At 50.1% G+C, this 22,938-nt stretch overlaps 1 protein-coding gene across 1 annotated transcript in view; it reads left to right on the forward strand.

The window, feature by feature from the left end:
* Positions 1–22,938, forward strand: part of mgat4b (alpha-1,3-mannosyl-glycoprotein 4-beta-N-acetylglucosaminyltransferase B) — a 406,613-nt gene that overhangs the window by 241,500 nt on the left and 142,175 nt on the right. Inside the window, exon 5 of the mRNA XM_070877144.1 lies at positions 10,004–10,050. Within this exon, the coding sequence (XP_070733245.1) occupies positions 10,004–10,050 (47 nt within the window). The remainder of the gene's footprint in view (positions 1–10,003; positions 10,051–22,938) is intronic.

Raw genomic sequence — 22,938 nt, forward strand, 5'->3', positions numbered from 1 at the left:
TCCAGGAATGAACATTTTTTTAAAATTTCACTGATGGATTAGAAACATGGAAATATAGAAAATAGGAGCAGGAGTAGGCCATTCGGCCCTTCGAGTCTGCACCGCCATTCAATATGATCATGGCTGATCCTCTATCTCAACACCATATTCCTGCTTTTTCCCCATACCCCTTAATGTCTTTTGTATCTAGAAATCTATCTATCTCCTTCTTAAATATATTCAGTGTCTTGGCCTCCACAGCCTTCTATGGCAGAGAATTCCACAGGTTCACCACCCTCTGAGTGAAAACATTTCTCCTCATCTCGGTCCTAAATTTCCTACCCCGTATCCTGAGACTGTGACCCCTTGTTCTAGACTTCCCAGCCCCGGGGAAACATCCTCCCCGCATCCAGTCTGTCCAACCCCATCAGAATTTTCAATGAGATCCCCTCTCATTATTCTAAACTCTAGTGAATACAGGCCTAGTCGACCCAATCTCTCCTCATACGATTAACCTGTTTTCTTTTAACAAATAACATCTCTGCTAAAATAACGAACCAGTGAATTTTGGACAAGTATGTGCCAATGTTTCCCTCTAATTTTTTTTCTGGTCGCACGGCCCAGTCAAACTTTCACCCGTGCGCAAAATCTCCCATTAAAAAGCCAGTACGCAGCCTGTGAGGAACCTTCAGACAGCCATGCAGCTTAGCAGGAGCCTTGATGTGTGTCAATATCGTTCAGCCCACTTCCATCTCAAAATCTGCATGAGGGTTGGTTATTACTCTTTGAATATTTGTATAACAATCCATTGTTAGAAAGCCCATTCACTCTGCTTGGAACTGCTTTCTGTAAACCGTGGCTGATTTTTAAGCATCAGAATGGCTTGTATCTCAGGTCCATGCTTTTTGCAATTTCAGACTCCACTTCCGTGTAGGGTAACACACTCTCCTGAACTACAATCGTTCCCAACAGAGCACTTGAGGCAAGGGTGTCTTGCACTTCATTAACGTTCATCAATACCCCAAATCAAACCGCATAACCCACATGGGTGGGGTAGTGGTCACACCTGGAATATTGTGTACAGTTTTGGTCTCCTAATCTGAGGAAGGACATTCTTACTATTGAGGGAGTGCAACGAAGGTTCACCAGACTGATTCCCAGGATGGCAGGACTGAGATATGAAGAAAGACTGGATCGACTAGGCTTATATTCACTAGAATTTAGAAGAATGAGAGGGGATCTCATAGAAACATATAAAATTCTGACGGGATTGGACAGGTTAGATACAGGAAGAATGTTCCCGATATTGGGGAAGACCAGAACCAGGGGTCACAGTCTAAGGATAAGGGGTAACATAGAAACATAGAAAATAGATGCAGGAGTAGGCCATTCGGCCCTTCGAGCCTGCACCACCATTCAATCTCATTCACCTCAGTACCCCTTTCCTGCTTTCTCTCCATACCCCTTGATCCCTTTAGCCGTAAGAGCCATATCTAACTCCCTTTTGAATATATCCAATGAACTGGCATCAACAACTCTCTGCGGTAGGGTATTCCACAGGTTCACCACTCTCTGAGTGAAGAAGTTTCTCCTCACCTCAGTCCTAAATGGCTTACCCCTTATCCTTAGACTGTGACCCCTGGTTCTGGACTTCCCCAACATCGGGAACATTCTTCCTGCATCTAACCTGTCCAGTCCCGTCAGAATTTTATACGGTTCTATGAGATCCTCTCTCATCCTTCTCAACTCCAGTGAATAAAGGCCCAGTCGATCCAGTCTCTCCTCATATGTCAGTCCAGCCACCCCGGGAATCAGTCTGGTGTACCTTCGCTGCACTCCCTCAATAGCAAGAAAGTCCTTCCTCAGACTAGGAGACCAAAACTGAACACAATATTCCAGGTGAGGCCTCACCAAGGCCCTGTACAACTGCAGTAAGACCTCCCTGCTCCTATACTCAAAACCCCTAGCTATGAAGGCCAACATACCATTTGCCTTCTTCATCGCCTGCTGTACCTGCATACTAACTATCAATGAGTGATATACCATGACACCCAGGTCTCGTTGCACCTCCCCTTTTCCTAATCTGCCGCCATTCAGATAATATTCTGCCTTCATGTTTTTGCCCCCAATGTGGATAACCTCACATTTATCCACATTTTACTGCATCTGCCATGATTTTGCCCACTCACCTAACCTGTCCAAGTCACCCTGCAGCCTCTTAGCATCCTCCTCACAGCTCACACCGCCACCCAGTTTAGTGTCATCTGCAAACTTGGAGATATTACACTCAATTCCTTCATCTAAATCATTAATGTATATTGTAAATAGCTGGGGTCCCAGCACTGAGCCCTACGGCACCCCACTAGTCACTGCCTGCCATTTTGGACCAAGATGAGGAGAAACTTCTTCACTCAGAGAATTGTGAACCTGTGGAATTCTCTACCACAGAAAGTTGTTGAGGCCAGTTCGTTCGATATATTCAAAAGGAAGTTAGATGTGGCCCTTACGTGTAAAGGGATCAAGGGATATGAAGAGAAAGCAGGAATTTTTCTTTGTGATGACAGATGAATATTTTGGAGTATTGTTTGATTTACTTTTCGGGATTGAGGAGTATTTATACAGAGCTTTCTCTGAGGGATTAAATACTGGGAGAAAGAGAGGGTAGAATGTACATGGGCTATGGGAGGGGATTCAATGGGTGTGTACAGTCCATGATAGGGGAGAGTGTCCATGGGCTGTGCGAGGGGATTCAATGGTTGGGTAGGGTCCATGATAGGGGAGAGTGTACATGGGCTGTGGGAGATTCAATGGGTGGATAGGGTCCATGATAGGGGAGAGTGTCCATGGGCTGTGGGAGATTCAATGGGTGGATAGGGTCCATGATAGGGGAGAGTGTACATGGGCTGTGGGAGATTCAATGGGTGGATAGGGTCCATGATAGGGGAGAGTGTCCATGGGCTGTGCGAGGGGATTCAATGGTTGGGTAGGGTCCATGATAGGGGCGAGTGTACATGGGCTGTGGGAGATTCAATGGGTGGATAGGGTCCATGATAGGGGAGAGTGTCCATGGGCTTGTTGGTTCAAATAGACCATTCTCATTCCATGTTTCCTGTGTTCTAACCTGAGGGGAAATAATGACAGGAAATAATTGATTGAAGCCAAGAAATTAAATGATCGGGAAATGTGACTGAGGCAAGAATTGCCTGTACTGATGCAGAAAGCAAGCCAACTGAGAGAATGTTACAATACCATGTGGATTCATTCCGCGAGACTGAAAAAGGTTGAGGTACAGATAATTTGGCCTCGAGTCATGTTGTGGATAATAGATTTAGCACACGGTTTTCATTCCTCAGCAGTTAGTCTTCATTTGGTGGAAGCAATTTACATCTTTGAAAAATTCCTATCGGAAATCTAGCACAAGAAGCTAGGGTGTATTATTTCCAGTTCTGGGCTGCGCACTTTAGGAAGGATATCAAGGCCTGGGAGGGGGTGCGGAGGAGATTTACGAGAATGGTCCCAGGGCTGAGGGACTTTGGTTCCGTGGAAAGACTGGAGAAGCTGGGGTTGTTCTCCAAACAAAGGAGATTTAATAGAGGTGTTCAAAAGTGTTGTGATAGAGTAGATAGAAGCTCTTTCCAGTGGCAGGAGGGTCGGTAACCAGAGGACACAGACTTAAGGTCATTGGCAAAAGAACCACCATCATCATCATCATAGGCAGTCCCTCGGAATCGAGGAAGACTTGCTTCCACTCTAAAAGTGAGTTCTCAGGTGACTGAACAGTCCAATACGGGAATTACAGTCTCTGTCGCAGGTGGGACAGACAGTGGTTGAGGGAAGGGGAGGGTGGGACTGGTTTGCCACACGCTCGTTCCGCTGCCTGCGCTTGGTTTCTGCATGCTCTCGGCAACGAGATTCGAGGTGCTCAGCGCCCTCCCAGATGCGCAAGCCCATGTACACTCAGCGCCCTCCTGGAGTTTAGAAGAATGAGAGGGGATCTCATATAAATATATAAAATTCTGACGGGATTGGACAGGTTAATGCAGGAAGAATGTTCCCGATGTTGGGGAAGTCCAGAACCAGGGGTCACAGTCTAAGGATAAGGGGTAAGCCATTTAGGACCGAGATGAGGAGAAACTTCTTCACTCAGAGAATTGTGAACCTGTGGAATTCTCTACCACAGAAAGTTGTTGAGGCCAGTTCGTTAGATATATTCAAAAGGGAGTTAGATATGGCCCTTACGGCTAAAGGGATCAAGGGGTATGGAGAGAAAGCAGGAATGGGGTACTGAAGTTGTATGATCAACCATGATCATATTGAATGGCGGTGCAGGCTTGAAGGGCCGAATGGCCTACTCCTGCACCTACTTTCTATGTTTCTATGCTCTTCCTCCACTTAGGGCGGTCTTGGGCCAGAGACTCTCAGGTGCCGTTGGGGATGTTGCACTTTATCAAGGAGGCTTTGAGGGTGTCCTTGAAGCATTTATTCTGCCCACCTGGGGCTCGCTTGCTATGCAGGAGTTCCGAGTAGAGCGCTTGCTTTGGGAGTCTCGTGTCGGGCATGCGGACAATGTGGCCCGCTGAATAGAGTTGGTCGAGAATGGTCAGTGCTTCGATGCTGGGGATGTTAGCCTGGTCGAGAACGCTGACGTTGATGAATTTTCTTATGCAGCGAGTTGCTGTGATCGGGAACGCGCTGCCTGAAAGGGCGGTGGGAGCAGATTCAATAGTAACTTTCACAAGGGAATTGAATAAATACTTGAAGGAGAGAAAATTGCCGGGCTGTGGGTAAAGAGCGGGGGGAGTGGGACTGATTGGATCTCTCTGTCACAGAGCCGGCACAGGCATGGCGGGCCCAATCCTCTCCACTACATATTGGCATTGGCCTTCTGTGGCTCCAAGGCTGGCAAAGTGCAAATAGGACTCGCTTCTGTGCCTCCCTGCCTAGCCCCCTCAATTCCAGACTGCAATCCTGAGGGCTTCAAATACATCCACCCATCTTTGGGCGCATCATCTGCAAATGAGAGAAACTGTGTTTCCCACCAATTATGCTGTTGCGACACTGGGGGTGAGGTGGGGCGCTGCTGCAAGTTAGTCCCCGGTGTTTCCATGTAACAGGAGGGGTTCAGCGAGCTGGATACAGGAGCTGGGGAGACGGGCAAGGGCATCCTTGCACAGGATCCACCATGGAGTATAATGAGGCCACACCTGGAGTACTGCGTGCAGTTTTGGTTTCCATATTTACGAAAGGATATACTTGCTTTGGAGGCAGTTCAGAGAAGGTTCACTCGGTTGATTCTGGAGATGAGGGGGTTGTCTTTTGAGGAAAGGTTGAGGAGGTTGGGCCTCTGCTCATTGGAATTCAGAAGAATGAGAGGTGATCTTATCGAAATGTATAAGGTGGATGCAGAGAGGATGTTTCCACTGATGGGGGAGACTTGAACTAGAGGGCATAATCTTAGAATATAGGGCCGCCCATTTAAAACTGAGATGAGGAAGAATTTCTTCTCTCAGAGGGTTGTAAATCTGTGGAATTCGCTGCCTCAGAGAGCTGTGGAAGCCGGGACATTGAATAAATTTAAGACAGAGATAGACAGTTTTTTAACCGATAAGGGAATAAGGGGTTATGGGGAGCGGGCAGAGAAGTGGACCCAAGTCCATGATCGGATCAGCCATGATCGTATTGAATGGCGGAGCAGGCTTGAGGGACCGTATGGCCAACTCCTGCTCCTATTTCTTATGTTCTTATGAAAGGGATTTTGCACAGGCAGCACATCAGTTGCCTCCTGCTGTGCTGAGACTCCCTGGCGGAGTCCATGATCATGTACGAGGTGATGGGGGTGCATTTCCATGGTGGGTCGGACCAACCCGCTCGCCTCACCTTTGACAGTGCAAACCCAGGCCTTCTCTGAGAAAGAACATACAGGTCTAAGAGGCAGTGCAACGGAGGCTCACTCGACTAATCCCTTGGATGAGATTGATCCTAGGATGAGAGATTGAGTAGAATGGGCCTATACACTCTGCAGTCTAGAAGAATGAGAGCTGATCGCATTAAAGCATATCAGATTCTGAGGGGGATTGACAGGGTAGATGCAGGGAGGATGTTTCCCCTGGTTGGAGAGTCTAGAACCAGGGGTCACAGTCTCAGGATAAGGGGTCGGCCATTTAGGACTGAGATGAGGAGAAATTTCTTCACTCAGAGGGTGGTGAATCTTTGGAATTCTCTGCCCCAGAGGACTGTGGATGCACTGTCGTTGAGTATCGTCAAGGCTGAGATCGATAGATTTTTGGATTCGAGGGAAATCAAGGGATATGGGGATCGGGCGGGAAAGTGGAGTTGAGGTTGAAGATCAGCCTTGATCTTTTTGAATGGCGGAGCAGGCTCAAGGGGCTGAATGGCCGACTCCTGCTCCTGGTTCTTATGTTCTTAATGTTGTTGCCTTCTGTTCAAATCCCTCCATGGGCACCCCCCCCGTCCCCTCCCGATCTCTGTAATCTCCTCCAGCCCCTCCGAGATCTCTGCCCCTTCTCCAATTCTGGTCTCTTGCGTAATCACCGACTTTAATCGCTCAACCATCGGTGGCTGTGCCTTCAGCTGTCTGGGCCCCAAGCTCTGGAACTCCCTCCCTAAACCTCTTCACCTCTCTACCTCTCTCTCCTTCTTTAAGATGTTCCTTAAAACCTCCCTCTTTGACCAAGTTTTTGGTCACTTGCCCTAACATCTCCTTCTATGGCTCGGTGTCAATTTTTTTTGCGTGTTAACATTCCTGTGCAGTGCATTGGAACGTTTTAATTATACCTTAAAGGCGCTATATAAATATAAGTTGTTGTTAAAGGCGCTATATAATTGCAAGTTGTTGGCATTCGAGAGAGAGAGAGAGAGAGAGAGAGAGAGAGAGAAAAGTTAAACGTTGACCATTCATTTGGTGTCGGACTTTCGCAACAAATTCCGTGCAGTTGCAGTGCCCCATTGTTGGCCTGTAGGTGGCGTCTTTTGGATGAGATGTTAAACCAAGGCCCCGCCTGCTCTCTCAGGTGGATGTAAAAGATCCCATGACCACTATTTTGAAGGGGAGTTTTCCCCGGTGTCCTGGGGCCAATATTTATCCCTCAATCAACGTAACAAAAAACAGATGATCTGAGTCATTATCCCATTGCTGTTTGTGGGAGCTTGCTGCGCGCAAATCGGCTGCCGCGTTTCCCACATTACAACAGTGACTCCACTTCAAAAAGTACTTCATGGGCTGTAAAGCGCTTTGGGACGTCTGGTGGTCGTGAAAGGCGCTATAGAAATGCAAGTCTCTCTTTAGTTCCACTTGAGTAGAGTAACCCAGTATTCCAGTACTTCCCTTCAGAAACCGGTGTCTAAATTCTCACATTCGCTCTGTTCGTCGCACTGCCACTTTGACATCCCTGTGCATCCAAAGTGACCTTTCTGGACGCGTCAGGTTGTGACCTGGCTCTGTAGGAAAAGGTGTACGAGGGACCCCCCCCCCCCCGAGGAGAATGTCTCTCACTGTGTCGTATACAGCTCCAGTTTGCTGTCAAACTAATTTTTTTAAATAAGTGCTGGGGGATCGCGTGGGCTTCGAGAAGCAGGCCGCTGCTCTCTGTCCTCTCCAAGTACTTATAGTTTCGTGGCTGGGCGCCATTGTCTAATGATGTCACAGGAAGAAAAGGTCTCTTGCTTGCTCAGTATTTCAAACAAAAAGTGACCAGTCTTTCACCAGCAACACAAGATACTTCTGGGGCCAGAGAGCTATCAAGTTGCCTTGAATTCTTATGAATTTCCAGTGTAATGCATCACTGATTTATTAGAGACTAAATAGCTGTCGATTTAAGGTTGAATAATGGAATTTAGATCCTTGCATTCCAAATAGGAACATATGAATTAGGAGCAGGAGTCAGCTATTCTGCCCCTCGAGCCTGCTCTGCCATTCAATATGATCATGGCTGATCATGCAACTTCAATACCCCACTCCTGCCTTCTCTCCCCACCCCTTGATCCCTTTAGCCATAAGGGTTACATCTAACTCCCTTTTGAATATATCCAACGAACTGGACTCAAAAATTCTCTGCGGAAGAGAATTCCACAGGTTCACAATTCTCTGGGTGAAGAAGTTTCTTCACATCTCGGTCCTAAATGGCTTACCCCTTATCCTTAGACTGTGACCCCTGGTTCTGGACTTCCCCAACATCGGGAACATTCTTCTTGCATCTAACCTGTCCAGTCCCGTCAGAATTTTATATGTTTCTATGAGATCCCCTCTCATTCTTCTAAGTTCCAGTGAATATAAGAATTAGGAACAGGAGTAGGCCATCTAGCCCCTCGAGTGTGCTCCGCCATTCAACAAGATCATGGCTGATCTGGCCGTGGACTCAGCTCCACTTACCCGCCCACTCCCCGTAACCCTTAATTCCCTTATTAGTTAAAAATCTATCTATCTATGATTTGAATACATTCAATGAGCTAGCCTCAACTGCTTCCTTGGGCAGAGAATTCCACAGATTCACAACCCTCTGGGAGAAGAAATTCCTTCTCAACTCGGTTTTAAATTGGTTCCCCTGTATTTTGAGGCTGTGCCCCCTAGTTCTAGTCTCCCCGATCAGTGGAACAACCTCTCTGCCTCTATCTTGTCTATCCCTTTCATTATTTTAAATGTTTCTATAAGATCACCCCTCATTCTTCTGAACTCCAACGAGTAAAGACCCAGTCTACTCAATCTATCATCATAAGGTAACCCCCTCATCTCTGGAATCAGCCTTGTGAATCGTCTCTGTACCCCCTCCAAAGCTAGTATATCCTTCCTTAAGTAAGGTGACCAAAACTGCACGCAGTACTCCAGGTGCGGCCTCACCAATACCCTGTACAGTTGCAGGAGGACCTCTCTGCTTTTGTACTCCATCCCTCTCGCAATGAAGGCCAACATTCCATTCGCTTTCCTGATTACCTGCTGCACCTGCAAACTAACTTTTTGGGATTCATGCACAAGGACCCCCAGGGCCTTCTGCACTGCAGCATATTGTAATTTCTCCCCATTCAAATAATATTCCCTTTTACTGTTTTTTTTTCCAAGGTGGATGACCTCACATTTTCCGACATTGTATTCCATCTGCCAAACCTTAGCATATGTCAGTTCTGCCATCCCGGGAATTAGTCTGGTGAACCTTTGCTGCACTCCCTCAATAGCAAGACATCCTTCCTCAGATTAGGAGACCAAAACTGCACACAATTCTCAAGGTGTGGTCTCACCAAGGCCCTGTACAACTGCAGCAAGACCTCCCTGCTCCTATACTCAAATCCTCTCGCTGTGAAGGTCAACATGCCATTTGCTTTCTTAACCGCCTGCTGTACCTGCATGCCAACCTTCAATGCCTGATGTACCATAACACCCAGGTCTCGTTGCACCTCCCTTTTTACTAATCTGTCACCATTCAGATAATAATCTGCCTTCCCGTTTTTACCACCAAAGTGGATAACCTCACATGTATCCACATTATACTGCATCTGCCATGCATTTGCCCACTCACCTAACCTATCCAAGTCAAGATCACGGCTAATCTTCGACCTCAACTCCACTTTCCCACCCGATCCCCATATTCCTTGATTCCCCTAGGGTCCAAAAATCTATCGATCTCAGCCTTGAATATACTCAACGACTCAGCATTCACAGCCGTCTGGGGTAGGGAATTCCCAAGATTCACCACCCTCTGAGTGAAGAAATTCCTCCTCATCTCAGTCTTAAATGACTGAGCCCTGATCCTGAGACTGTGACATGGAGATATAGACTCTCCAGCCAAGGGGGAAACAACCTCTCAGCGTCTACCCCCAAAGGAAGTAAAACTCAAGTACATATCCTCGACTTAAAAATAAGAAAATGGAAATAGAAAATAATAAATATCCTTTGACTTGAGGGCATTTGATGTGATGCGTCCTCCTTGTGTGATATTAAAACAAGCAGCGCTACTTAAACCTCCTGTGAATGCTCAATCACTTACTTTGTTCTTGCATTTTTTTTCTTTTGCAGACAGATTTACCATATGTAAATAGTGTTGCCGAAAATCTCAAAAGTTTGTAAGTAATTTTCATTTTCTTATCTATTTTTAGATGTTTTTTGCAGTGGAGGATTTTCTTGACTCGAATAAGATTGTCTCACTGTTCCCACTTTCCCTTACCGTTTTTACTACGTTAAAGGCGCTATATAAATGCAAGCTGTTGCTTTATGGAGGGGGCCATATAGAGGTGAACGTGTTGTAATCCTTTCATTGTTCTCCGTGCTTCACCACAAGCGATTCAATAATTAGTATTCACATTTACAGATCAGAATTTGCAATCTTCGGGCTAAGGAATGAATGGGAGCAATGAATTACATAGGATTACAGAGAAACAGGCCATTCGGCTGAATCAGTCCATGCCGGCGTTTATGCTCCACTCGAGCCTTCTCCCGTCTTTCCTCATCTAAATCTATTGGCCTAACCCTCTACTCCTTTCTCCCTCGTATGCTTGTCTAACCTCCCCTTAAATGCATCGATACCATTCGCCTCAACCACTCTCTGTGGCAGCGAGTTCCACATTCTCACCACTCTGGGTAAAGAAGTTTCTTCTGAATTCCCCATTGGGTTTATTGGTGACTGTCTGATATTGATGGCCTCTAGTTATATTGATGGCGGAGGGGTTGAAATTTGTCTCGGGCGATAGCACACATTGGGCGGCAACAAAACGGTAGCCTGTTTTACACAAAAAGCAAATTAGGCGGGGTGTATTATGGGCGGCCAAGTAGCTATTGCCCATTGTGCACTGCGGCCCAAGACTGATTTCACCCCAAATATTCCCAGAGCTCTGAAGCTTGGCGTTAATCCTACTGACACGAGATTGTCTGCCAATTACATTTGGTGCTTTAACCCTAGATTGATTCCTCGGATGAGAGGGCTTTCTTATGGTGAGAGATTGTGTAGAATGGGCCTATACTCTCTGGAGTTTAGAAGAATGAGAGGTGATCTCATTGAAACAAAGCAAATTCTGTGGGGGATTGACAGGGTAGATGCAGGGAGGGTGTTTCCCCCGGGCTGGGGAGTCTAGAACCAGGGGTCACAGTCTCAGGATAAGGGGTTGGCCATTTAGGACTGAGATGAGGAGAAATTTCTTCACTCAGAGGGTGGTGAATCTTTGGAATTCTCTGCCCCAGAGGGCTGTGAATGCACAGTCTCTCAATATATTCAAGGCAGAGATCAATAGATTTTTGGAGTTAAGGGGAATCAAGGGATGTTGGGATCGGGCGGGAAAGTGGTGTTGAGGTCAATGATCAGCCATGATCTTATTGAATAGCGGAGCAGGCTCGAGGGGCCGAATGGCAATTCCTGCTCCTAATTCTTATGTTCTTATGAATTGGGGCGTGTTTGTGGTTCAGCATCAATTAAATGCAGGGAGAGAGAGAATGGATTGAGGGATGTGACGGGAATTATATGCAGAAAATAAACGGGGTTGGCAACCATTTCATGTCAGATGGAATGATGAACCCCCTCAATTATACAATAAGGTCCCAGAGATGTTGTGATCTGGAATGTGCTGCCTGAAAAGGCGGTGGAAGCAGTTTCAGTTAGTAACTTTCAAAAGGGAATTAGATAAATAATTGCAAATGAAAAATTTGCAGGGCTATGGGGAAAGAGCAGGAGGGAGTGGGACTAATTGAATCGTAGTATCATTCCATGATTCGAGGGTGATTTACTCACTGGTAAGTTACCAGGACAGGGAAATTTGTCAAGAAATTCTGCAAACTAATCCAAGTTTTGCTTTTGAATGTCGCAAATGGAAAAATTGCTGGTTTGGTTTTGTGTGGCACCAACAGATTGTGGGCTGAGAGTCAGATTTTGACTGTGGAAAACCTCGAATGTTGGGATTTCTTTAACTTCATTGCACACCCACATGTTGGCGAATTCAGAACTGATTCATCTGTTAACAATTCTGGGACTAAAGTAACATTTTGGTGTATTTCTGAATCAGGTTTTCATTCTGGTCAACAAACAAATGAATATTCTTTGTTCTGCATCCTCCACGTTGCTCGAGAAGCATGGCCTAACCGCGGTGATGTCAGCCATGAGTAGCGCTCTCGCCTCTGCTCAAGCCCCGTTTCAGAGACTTGAGCAAATAATCCAGGTTGACACGTCAGTGCAGTGCTGAGGGAGCGCCGCACTGTCGGAGGGGCAGTACTGAGGGAGCGCTGCACTGTCGGAGGGGCAGTGCTGAGGGAGCGCCGCACTGTTGGAGGGGCAGTACTGAGGGAGCGCCGCACTGTCGGAGGGGCAGTACTGAGGGAGTGCCGCACTGTCGGAGGGGCAGTACTGAGGGAGCGCTGCACTGTCGGAGGGGCAGTGCTGAGGGAGCGCCGCACTGTCGGAGGGGCAGTACTGAGGGAGTGCTGCACTGTCAGAAGGACAGCACTGAGCGAGTGCCGCACTGTCGGAGGGACAGTACTGAGGGAGCGCTGCACTGTCGGAGGTGCTGTCTTTCGGATGAGACATTAAACCGAGGCCCTGTCTGCTCTCTCAGGTGGATGTAAAAGATCCCACGGACCTATTTCGAAGAAGAGCAGGGGAGTTATGCCCGGTGTCCTGGGGCCAATATTTGTCCCTCAGTCAACATCATTAAAACAGATTATCTGATCATTATCACATTGCTGTTTGTGGGAGCTTGCTGTGCGCAAATTGGCTGCCGCGTTTCCCACATTACAACAGTGACTACATTCGAAAAATGCTTCATTGGCTGTAAAGCGCTTTGGGACGTCTGGTGGTTGTGAAATATAAATGCAAGTCTGTCTTTCTTTCAATTCCCTTTGGAAATTACCATTGAATCTGCCTTTCACACAGCACATTCCAGATTATAACTCGCTGCATAAAAATAATTCTCCTCATCTCGCCTCTGGTTCTTTTGTCAATTATCTTGAATCTGTGTCCTCTGGTTACCGACGCTCCTGCCCCTGGAAACCGTTTCTTCCTGTCTACTCCATCAAAAACCCCTCATGATTTTGAACACCTCCATCAAATCTCCCCTCCACCTCCTCTGCTTTAAGGAGAACAACCCCAGCTTCTCCAGTCTCTCCATGTGACTGAGGTCCCTCATCCCTGGTACCATTCTGGGCAATGGAAGCTCGACAGTGTAGCTTAGTATCACACTGGGCCATATAATTACAACTATTCCATTAGGGAAACTGTAACTTACCAAACTTCATGCAATATCAATCAACGTTGGGACTCATTCCATCATTGAATCTGAACAAAAATTTGCAACAGCAAACTGTATTTATCCAATTCATTCGACTTCTAAATAGCTCTAGCCAGGTGAAATTCGACACATAGATTGCCTTTTCTATCTAGTAGGTTTAGTATTGGAATTGGATAATCGGGGAGCTATTTAGGACTGAATGAAGAAAGAGCAAGAATGGGAAGTGATTTGGTTCTAATCGTGGATTATGAATGTTTCTTGTGCGAGAGTGACTGTTAATGGGATATGCCCCTCTACCAGCAGGATAGCTTTGGTATTACTACAGCACAGTAAGGTGAACGTTTCACTTTGAACATGGAGGGAGTGAATCGCAGACAGTATTTATAGCTTTGTAATTCGGCATTTTTGTGCCATCGATATTCTGTGACCTACGTTAAAACATCGGGGGGGGGAGAGGGGGGGGAATTCCCCTGTTGGGCGCCTCCCGTCAGCTACTCCAGGGGGGGAGGGGTGGGGCATTACCGGCTCCCGCCAAATTGCACGGGAGTTAGCGGAGGCACGAGCAAGGTAGTGCTGTGCCCTGCCAGTAGCGCACTGGGCCACCGCCCGACTCTCGATGACATCATCGGCGTGCACGGTGACACCTTTACGCCCCGCGGCAGAATTTGGCCAGCGGTGTCAGTGCCCGCCTCGCGGGTTGCCACCCGAACCTACATCTGCCCACGGGCCGGAATTTATCGGGGAGGCCCACTGCGCTACAGACCGCCATTTTGTCCTTTTAGCCGACTCGCGGGTCGGCCGATCCTGAGGCTCCCCGGCCGATGGGGTGCCGGGCTGGCGACTCCGGCACCACGTGGCCTAGCAGGGCGGGGGGAGCAGGGGGTGGCAGGAGCGGGAGCCCCAGCAGAGTGTGCAGCGGCCCCTCCCCTTTAATGGAAGGGGAGGGGTGTTGAAAGGTGTCGGCGCTCCGCAGGAGAAGCCGCATAGCGCTGCTGATCCCGCACGAGGAGTGCCCGGATACTGCCCCAGCAGCCACTTCCTGTGACTGACGGTAACCACAATATCCTGGCCGGGGCAGGACGTCCCTTCCCGACTGGGTAACCGCCCCCATACCGGGCACTGGGGAATTTCACCCACGCTGTTTCTAACATTGAAACATTGACCCGAGGCTGGGACCCCACTGCCCCCACCTCGCTCTCCCCTCCCCGAGCCCCCGCCCCGCTCCCCCACCCTGCATCCACCACTCCAATCCCGCACCCCGCTCCCCCCGCCCCGCTCCCCTCGCCCCGCTCCCCCACCCTGCATCCACCACTCCAATCCCGCACCCTGCTCTCCCCGCCCCGATCCCCCACCCCGCTATCACCCCACCCCAATCCCCCCGCCCCGATCCCCCACCCCGCTCCCCCCACCCCAATCCCCCATCCCGATCCACCCGCTCCGATCCCCCCGCCCCGATCCCTCCGGCCCGATCCCCCCGCCCCGATCCCTGACCCTGCTCCCCCCACCCCAATCCCCTCGCCCCGATGCCCCCGCCCTGCTCCCCCCGCCCCGATCCCCCACCCTATTCCCTCCGCCCCGATTCCCCCCGCCCCGATCCCCCACCCTGCTCCCCCCACCCCAATCCCCCCGCCCCGATCCCCCCGCCCCGATCCCCCCGCCCCGATCCCTCCGCCCCGATCCCTCCGCCCCGATCCCCCCGCCCGATCCCCCCGCCCGATCCCCCCGCCCCGATCCCTCCGCCCCGATCCCCCCGCCCCGATCCCCCCGCCTTGTTCCCCCCGCCTTGTTCCCCCCGCCCGATCCCCCCGCCCCGATCCCCCCACCCTATTCCCCCCACCCCGATCCCCCCGCCCTGCTCCCCCCACCCCGATCCCCCCACCCTATTCCCACCGCCCCGATCCCCCCGCCCCGATCCCCCACCCCGATCCCCCCGCCCCGATCCCCCGCCCTGCTCCCCCCACCCCACTCTCCCCGCCCCGATCCCCCACCCCGCTCCCCCCACCCCAATCCCCATCCCGATCCCCCCGCTCCGATCCCCCGCCCTGCTCCCCCCACCCCACTCTCCCCGCCCCGATCCCCCACCCCGCTCCCCCCACCCCAATCCCCCATCCTGATCCCCCCGCCCCGATCCCCCACCCTATTCCCCCCGCCCCGATCACCCTGCCCCGATCCCCCACCCTATTCCCCCCGCCCCGATCCCCCCGCCCTGCTCCCCCCGCCCCGATCCCCCCGCCCCGCTCCCCCCGCCCCGATCCCCCCACCCCGCTCCCCCTGCCCCGATCCCCCACCCCGCTTCCCCCGCCCTGCTCCCCCCGCCCCGATCCCCCCGCCCCGCTCCCCCCGCCCCGATCCCCCCACCCTGCTCCCCCGCCCCGATCCTCCCATCCTATTCCCCCCGCCCCGATCGCCCCGCCCCGCTCCCCCCGCCCTGCTCCCCCCGCCCCGATCCTCCCATCCTATTCCCCCCGCCCCGATCCCCCACCCTATTCCCCCCGCCCCGATCCCACCGCTCCGCTCCACCACCCTGCATCCCCCACCCCGCTCCCCCCGCCCCAATCCCCCACCCCGATCCCCCCGCCCCGATCCCCCCCGCCCCGATCCCTCCGCCCTGCTCCCCCGCCGGGATCGCTGGATCAGCAGTGAGAGCCCGGACCAATATTTCCCACCTCCTCCCTAGTCCAGGGGGCATCTGAGGCGGTCTATATAACCCACACCTCACTATGATCAGGTAACTCGGGCATTGAACTCAGGACCACCCTAATCAGTATCGTCTGATCGCCTGTTACATCTCTTAACTTTTCTAGTTCCGACAATGGGTCATCGACCTGAAACGTTAACTCTGTTTCTCTCCCCACAGATGCTGCCTGACCTGCTGGGTATTTCCAGCATTCTCTGATAATATTTCAGATTTCCAGACCCCCTCTGCAGTATTTTGCCTTTGTGCTAACATGTACCGCTGTGCCCACCACCCAATACAGACTTGCCCGTCGGGGAGCCTTTACTTTCGTTGCCGGTTTTTAAGCAGACAGTGAGTTTTCCTGTCACTGAGACACGAGGCGAACAGCGGGTGCTTGTGGCTTGACGATATTTTCAGTTTGAAATGCGATAGTGAACTGCACCCTAATTGTAGGCATTAATCATTACCTTCGGTCGAGAATGTGTTTTTTAAAAAGATGAAATGTAGGTCAGGGCATAGACACCGCCAGTGTTTATTACAGACCTCTGTCTGAAATGCTGAGACAAAGCGTGGTTTAATGATCAAACCATCTGTGCTGCATACACAGCTGCTGATACTCTGAAATAATAAACCAGGCCTAATGAGGTGATTCATGCTTAACCGTGTCTCTCTGCCTCTCTGGGGCTGGATTTTCCGGTCCTTCTACACTCCGTGTTTCGCCTCAGGAGCGGCAGCAATGGCGGGGGTGAGGTGTTCTGGGTGGGCGGCCAGCCTCCAGCGCTCCGCGGCGATCCCCGGGGTGGGGGTTAGCGGCGGCGCGGGGAAGAGCTGCACCCGGTGCGCAGCGCCCCCGGTCGCGACACCGGCGCGAGTTTGCATGCCCGCCCCGCAGCGCGCCCCGCAGTGACCGCCTGGGAAATCAGGGCGGTCCCACCATCCCAACGGCGGAGAGGTGAGGAATGGACTCCTGAGATAAGTGCCATTGGTCTTTTAATCTTTTTTTGCGATTTGCGTTGTGGTGGCATTTGCAATGTTTTAGGAATGTTTCTGGTTTTTTTTAAAAAGGCTCCCCCCCCACCCCCCACAACCCCCAGGCGTCTCTGGGAGCGCTCCTGGCCCGGCTCTTTAACTCGGGAGTTTCCCATCCTAACGCCCCACGAGAGGTGTACAACGGCCCCCTGACTCAGGGCCCCGCTGCCCAATGTTACCGACTGAGGCGCAAACCGTTCCAGTGAGCAAACATTACCGCCCCGTCCGCCATTACCACCCTAACAACATCAAATCCCGCCCAGAATCTGCCTCTGAAGCCAGTGTCACAGGTCCGTTGACGCCATCTCATTCAAATTGTATTTGAATGTGGAGTACCCCTGTACAAACATTTGAACAAGAGATTGATGTCAGGATGGTGAGTGAGGAGCTCAAACCCGTGGACTCTGGTTCGAGCCGTGCAGACAACAAGCCAGGGATCGGTTCAGAGACAATCGGATGCTGCGTTTGCCGTGACTGAAGAGTTTGTTTCTGGATGGCTGGACAAAGATGGATTGAATGGCCTGTTTCATCCATGGTCTTGTGAGAAACCGAAAGGAATGGCCTCTGTACTGTATTTGCTTCATGGGTTCTTTGCTTAAGAATTCATGGCAACACATTGCCAAGATGAACTAGTTGGTTCATCAGCAAAGGTTTAACATTCACACTACACATTACCAGTTCATCCACCAGGCTCACATCCGCCTGCCCCATCGTGGATCCCCACCCCCCCCCCCCCCGAACCCAGCAAGTAATCAGGAAGGCAAAAGGAATGTTGGCCTTTATTGCAAGGGGGATGGAGTCTAAAAGCAGAGAAGTCCTGCTGCAACTGTACAGGGTATTGGGGAAGCCAAGCCTGGAGTACTGCGTACAGTTTTGGTCACCATATTTAAGGAAGGATATACTTGCATTGGAGGCAGTTCAGAGAAGGTTCACTAGATTGATTCTGGAGATGAGGGGGTTGACTTATGAAGAAAGGTTGAGTAGGTTAAGCCTATACACATTGGAGTTCAGAAGAATGAGGTGTGATCTTATCGAAACATGAAAGATAATGAGAGGGCTTGACAAGGTGGATGCAGAGAGGATATTTCCACTCATAGGGGAAACTAAAACTAGGGGACACAGTCTTAGAATAAGGGGCTGTCCATTTAAAACTGAGATGAGGAGAAATTTCTTCTCTCAGAGGGTCGTGAATCTGTGGAATTCTCTGCCCCGGTGAGCTGTGGAGGCTGGGTCATTGAATATATTTAAGACAGAGATAGACAGATTTTTGAGCGATAAGGGAGTAAAGGGTTATGGGGAGCGGGCGGGGAAGTGGAACTGAGTCCATGATCAGATCAGTCATGATCTTATTGAATGGTGGAGCAGGCTCGAGGGGCCAGATGACCAACTCCTTCTCCTATTTCTTATGTTCTTATGAATCCAACTGGCTGGGGTTTTATTGAGTCTTGTGAACATCACGTGACTGACTAAGCCACTCCCAACTCAGTGGTTCTACAAACGTGTGAGCATCCTCACTGGTGCATACATTACACCATGGAAAACTGGATGAGTGCAGTTGCAAAAACACTCCAGAAACTTGACACCATACTGGATAAAGCAGCCCGCTTGATCGGCTCTTCACCCACTGGCCTAAACATTCACTCCTTCCACCACCGACCGTGGCTGCAGTGTGTACCATCTACAAGATGCACTGCAGTAACTCACCAAGGCTTCTCCCAAGACCGAGACTTCTACCACCGAGAAGGACAAGGGCAGCAGGCGCATGGGAACACTACCACATCCACACACTATCCTGACATGGAAATATATCGTTGTTCCTTCATTGTTGCTGGGTCGAAATCCTGGAACTCCCTCCCTAACAGCACTGTGGGAGTGAGTACCTTTACCACACGGACTGCAGCGGTTCAAGAACATAAGAAATAGGAGCAGGAGTAGGCTATACGGTCCCGGAGCCTGCTCCGCCATTTAATAAGATCATGGCTGATCCGATCATGGACTCAGGTCCACTTCCCTGCCCGCTCCCCATAACCCTTTATTCCCTTATCGGTTAAGAAACTGTTTATCCCTGTCTTAAATTTATTCAATGTCCCAGCTTCCACAGCTCTCTGAGGCAGCGAATTCCACAGATTTACAACCCTCTGAGAGAAGAACTTCCTCCTCAGCTCAGTTTTGAATGGGTGGCCTCTTACTCGAAGATTATGCCCCCTAGTTCTAGTCTCCCCTATCAGTGGAAACATCCTCTCTGCATCCACCTTGTCAAGCCCCCTCATAATCTTATATGTTTCGATAAGATCACCTCTCATTCTTCTGAATTCCAATGAGTAGAGGCCCAACCTACTCAGCCTATCCTTATAAGTCAACCCCCTCATCTCCGGAATCAACCTAGTGAATCTTCTCTGAACAGCCTCCAAAGCAAGTATATCCTTTCTTAAATATGGAACCAAAACTGCACGCAGTATTCCAGGTGTGGCCTCACCAATACCCTGTATAACTAGCAAGACTTCCCTGCTTTTATACTCCATCCCCTTTGCAATAAAGGCCAAGATTCCATTGGCCTTCCTGATCACTTGCTGTACCTACATACTAACCCTTTGTGTTTCATGCACAAGTACCCCCAGGTCCCGCTGTACAGCAGCAGTTTGCAAATTTTCTCCATTTAAATAATATCTTGCTCTTTGATTTTTTTCTGCCAAAGTGTATGATCTCACACTTTCCAACATTATACTCCATCTGCCAAATTTTTGCCCACTCACTTAGCCTGTCTATGTCCTTTTGCAGATTTTTTGTGTCCTCCTCACACATTGCTTTTCCTCCCATCTTTGTATCATCAGCAAACTTGACTACGCTACACTCGGTCCTTTCTTCCAAGTCGTTAATTTAGATTGTAAATAGTTGGGGTCCCAGCACTGATCCCTGCGACACCCCACCAGTTACTGATTGCCAACCAGAGAATGAACCATTTATCCCGACACTCTGTTTTCTACTAACCGCCACCTTCTCAAGGGCAAATAGGGAAGGGCAATAAATGCCGGCCTTGCCAGTGACAGAGAAGGATTAAACAGAAAAAGATCGATTAATATTTGTGGTTTTACCTTTTTCTCCTCGATGAAGAAAGGAAGCTGATGTACAGTTTGGCACCAGTACTTGGAGGAGTACATTGGCATGTCCGAATAGGGGGGTGTATGAGGCACACATTGTGGGCAGCGGACTGCTTGTGAGTCAGGATGACGTGATGATGTTGGCTGAGGCTTGGCTGGCTCGGGGATGATGCATGGCCTTGTATATTGCTGGTGGGCCTTGTAGGGTTTGACATGGGAGGTTTTTAAGTTTGTGGCTTCCGTCTGGCTTTCTTGGGCAGTGGCTATTGGGTTTGTGTGGGAGGAAGTGCCTGGGGTCATGTGCGCTTCCAGGAATGGGTTCCAGACAGCCTGGTATTGCTCGAGCTTTGACTGGTTTGTTCCTCCGATGCTTCACCCACATGTTTATTGTGGGAAGGGCGGTGCTTTGCCACAGCAGAGCACTCCATAGTCCTACAGCGAGCAATGAGGACAGTCTTAGTCTGTGTCAGCAGCGGCTCAGTGGTGAGCCAAACACCACCCAAAGTGGAGGAAGAGCATCCGGGAGGGCGCTGAGCACCTCGAGTCTCGTCGCCGAGAGCATTCAGAAACCAAGCGCAGGCAGCGGAAGGAGCGTGCGGCAAACCAGACTCCCCACCCACCCTTTCCCTCAACCACTGCCTGTCCCATCTGTGAGAGACTGTAATTCCCGTATTGGACTGTTCAGTCACCCGAGAACTCACTTTTAGAGTGGAAGCAAGTCTTCCTCAATTCCGAGGGACTGTCTATGATGATGAGCGGTGAGTGTTCTCACTTCTGGGTCAGAGGTTGTGGGTTCAAGACCCTTCATAATTTTCAACACCTCCATTTAATTTCCCCTTAACCTTCACTGCTCCAAAGAGGTCAACCCCAGCTTCTCCAGTCTCTCCATGTAACTGAATTCCATCACCACTCTGGTAAATCTACTCAGCACTCTCTCCAATGTCTTGACATTTTTTTTTGAGGAGGTAACGAGGAGGGTAGATAAAGGTAGTGCATTATATGTAGTCTGGAACTAAATTACAGAACCAGTGGGAACCTGTTCAACCTTCGTCGCCTCCAGGCCAGGTCCAAGACCGTCCCATCCTCTGTCGTCGAGCTACACTACGCGGACGATGCTAATGTTTGCGTACATTCAGAGACTGAACTCCAAATTATAGTCAACATCTTCACTGAGGCGTACGAAAGCATGGACCTTACACTAAACATCCGGAAGACAAAGATCCTCCAGCAGTTTGTGCTCGCCGCACAGCACTGCCCCCAGTCATTAAGATCCATGTCACGGCCCTGGACAATGTGGACCACTTTCCATACCTCGGGAGCCTTCTGTCAGCAAGGGCAGAAATTGACAACGAGGTTCAACACCGTCTCCAGTGCGCCAGTGCAGCCTTTGGCTGCCTGAGGAAGAGAGCGTTCAAAGATCAGGCCCTTAAATCTGGCACCAAGCTCATGGTCTACAGGGCTGTAGTGATACCCGCCCTCCTGTATGGCTCAGAGACATGGACTCTGGAGAAATACCACCAACAATGTCTCTGCAAGATCCTGCAAATCCCCTGGGAGGACAGACGCACCAACATTAGCATCCTTGATCAGGCCAACATCCCCAGCATTGAAGCACTGACCACACTCGACCAGCTCCACTGGGCGGGCCACATTGTTCGCATGCCTAACACAAGACTCCCAAAGCAAGCACTCAACTCGGAACTCCTACACGGCAAGTGGGCTGAGGAAACGTTTCAAGGGCACCCTCAAAGCCTCATTGATAAAATGCAAGATCCCCACCGACACCTGGGAGTCCCTGGCCAAAGACCGCCCTAAGTGGAGGAAGTGCATCCGGGAGGGCGCTGAGCACCTCGAGTCTCGTCGCCGAGAGCATGCAGAAACTAAGCGCAGGCAGCGGAAGGGGCATGCGGCAAACCAGTCCCACCCTCCCCTTCCCTCAACCACTGTCTGTCCCACCTGTGACAGAGACTGTAATTCCCATATTGGACTGTTCAGTCACCTGAGAACTCACTTTTAGAGTGGGAGCAAGTCTTCCTCGATTTCGAGGGACTGCCGATGATGATGATGGATTTTAACAAGGCTTTTGATAAGGTCAAAGGTCAAGAAAGTAAATGTCCATGGGATCCAGGGCAAAGTGGCAAGTTGGATCCATAATTGGCTGAGAGGCAGGAAGCAGAGGGTAATGGTTGATGGGTGTTTTTTGACTGGAAGGATGTTTCCAGTGGGGTTCCGCAGGGCTCAGTGCTGGGTCTCTTGCTTTTTGTGGTATATATCAGTGATTTAGACTTGAATGTAAGGGGTATGATTAAGAAGTTTGCAGATGATAGAAAAATTGGTTGTTTGGCTGATAATGCAGAAGAAAGCTGCGGACTGCAGGAAGATATTAATGAACTGGTCAGGTGGGCAGAACAGTGGCAAATGGAATTCAATCCGGAGAAGTGTGAGGTAATGCATTTGGGGAGGTCTAACAAGGCAAGGCAATACACATTAAATGGTAGGACACTGAGAAGTGTAGAGGAACAGGGGGACCTTGGAGTGCACGTTCACAGATCCCTGAAGGTAGCAGGCCAGGTAGATAAGGTGGTTAAGAAGGCATACGGAATACTTGCCTTTATTAGCTGAGGCATGGAATACAAGAGCAGGAGGTTATGCTTGAGCTGTATAAAACACTGGTTAGGCCACAGCTGGAGTACTGCGTGCAGTTCTGGTCACCGCATTACAGGAAAGATGTGATTGCACTATAGAGGGTACAGAGGAGAATTATGAGGATGTTGCCTGGACTGGAGAATTTTGGTTATAAGGAAAGATTGGATAGGCTGGGATTGTTTTCTTTGGAACAGAGGAGGTTGAGGGGAAACCTAATTGAGGTGTATAAAATTATGAGGGACCTATATAGGGTGGATAGGAAGGACCTATTTCCCTTAGGTCAACAACCAGGGG

The sequence above is a fragment of the Pristiophorus japonicus genome, chromosome 4, assembly GCF_044704955.1.
Source record: "Pristiophorus japonicus isolate sPriJap1 chromosome 4, sPriJap1.hap1, whole genome shotgun sequence".
NCBI classification, from domain to species: Eukaryota; Metazoa; Chordata; class Chondrichthyes; family Pristiophoridae; genus Pristiophorus; species Pristiophorus japonicus.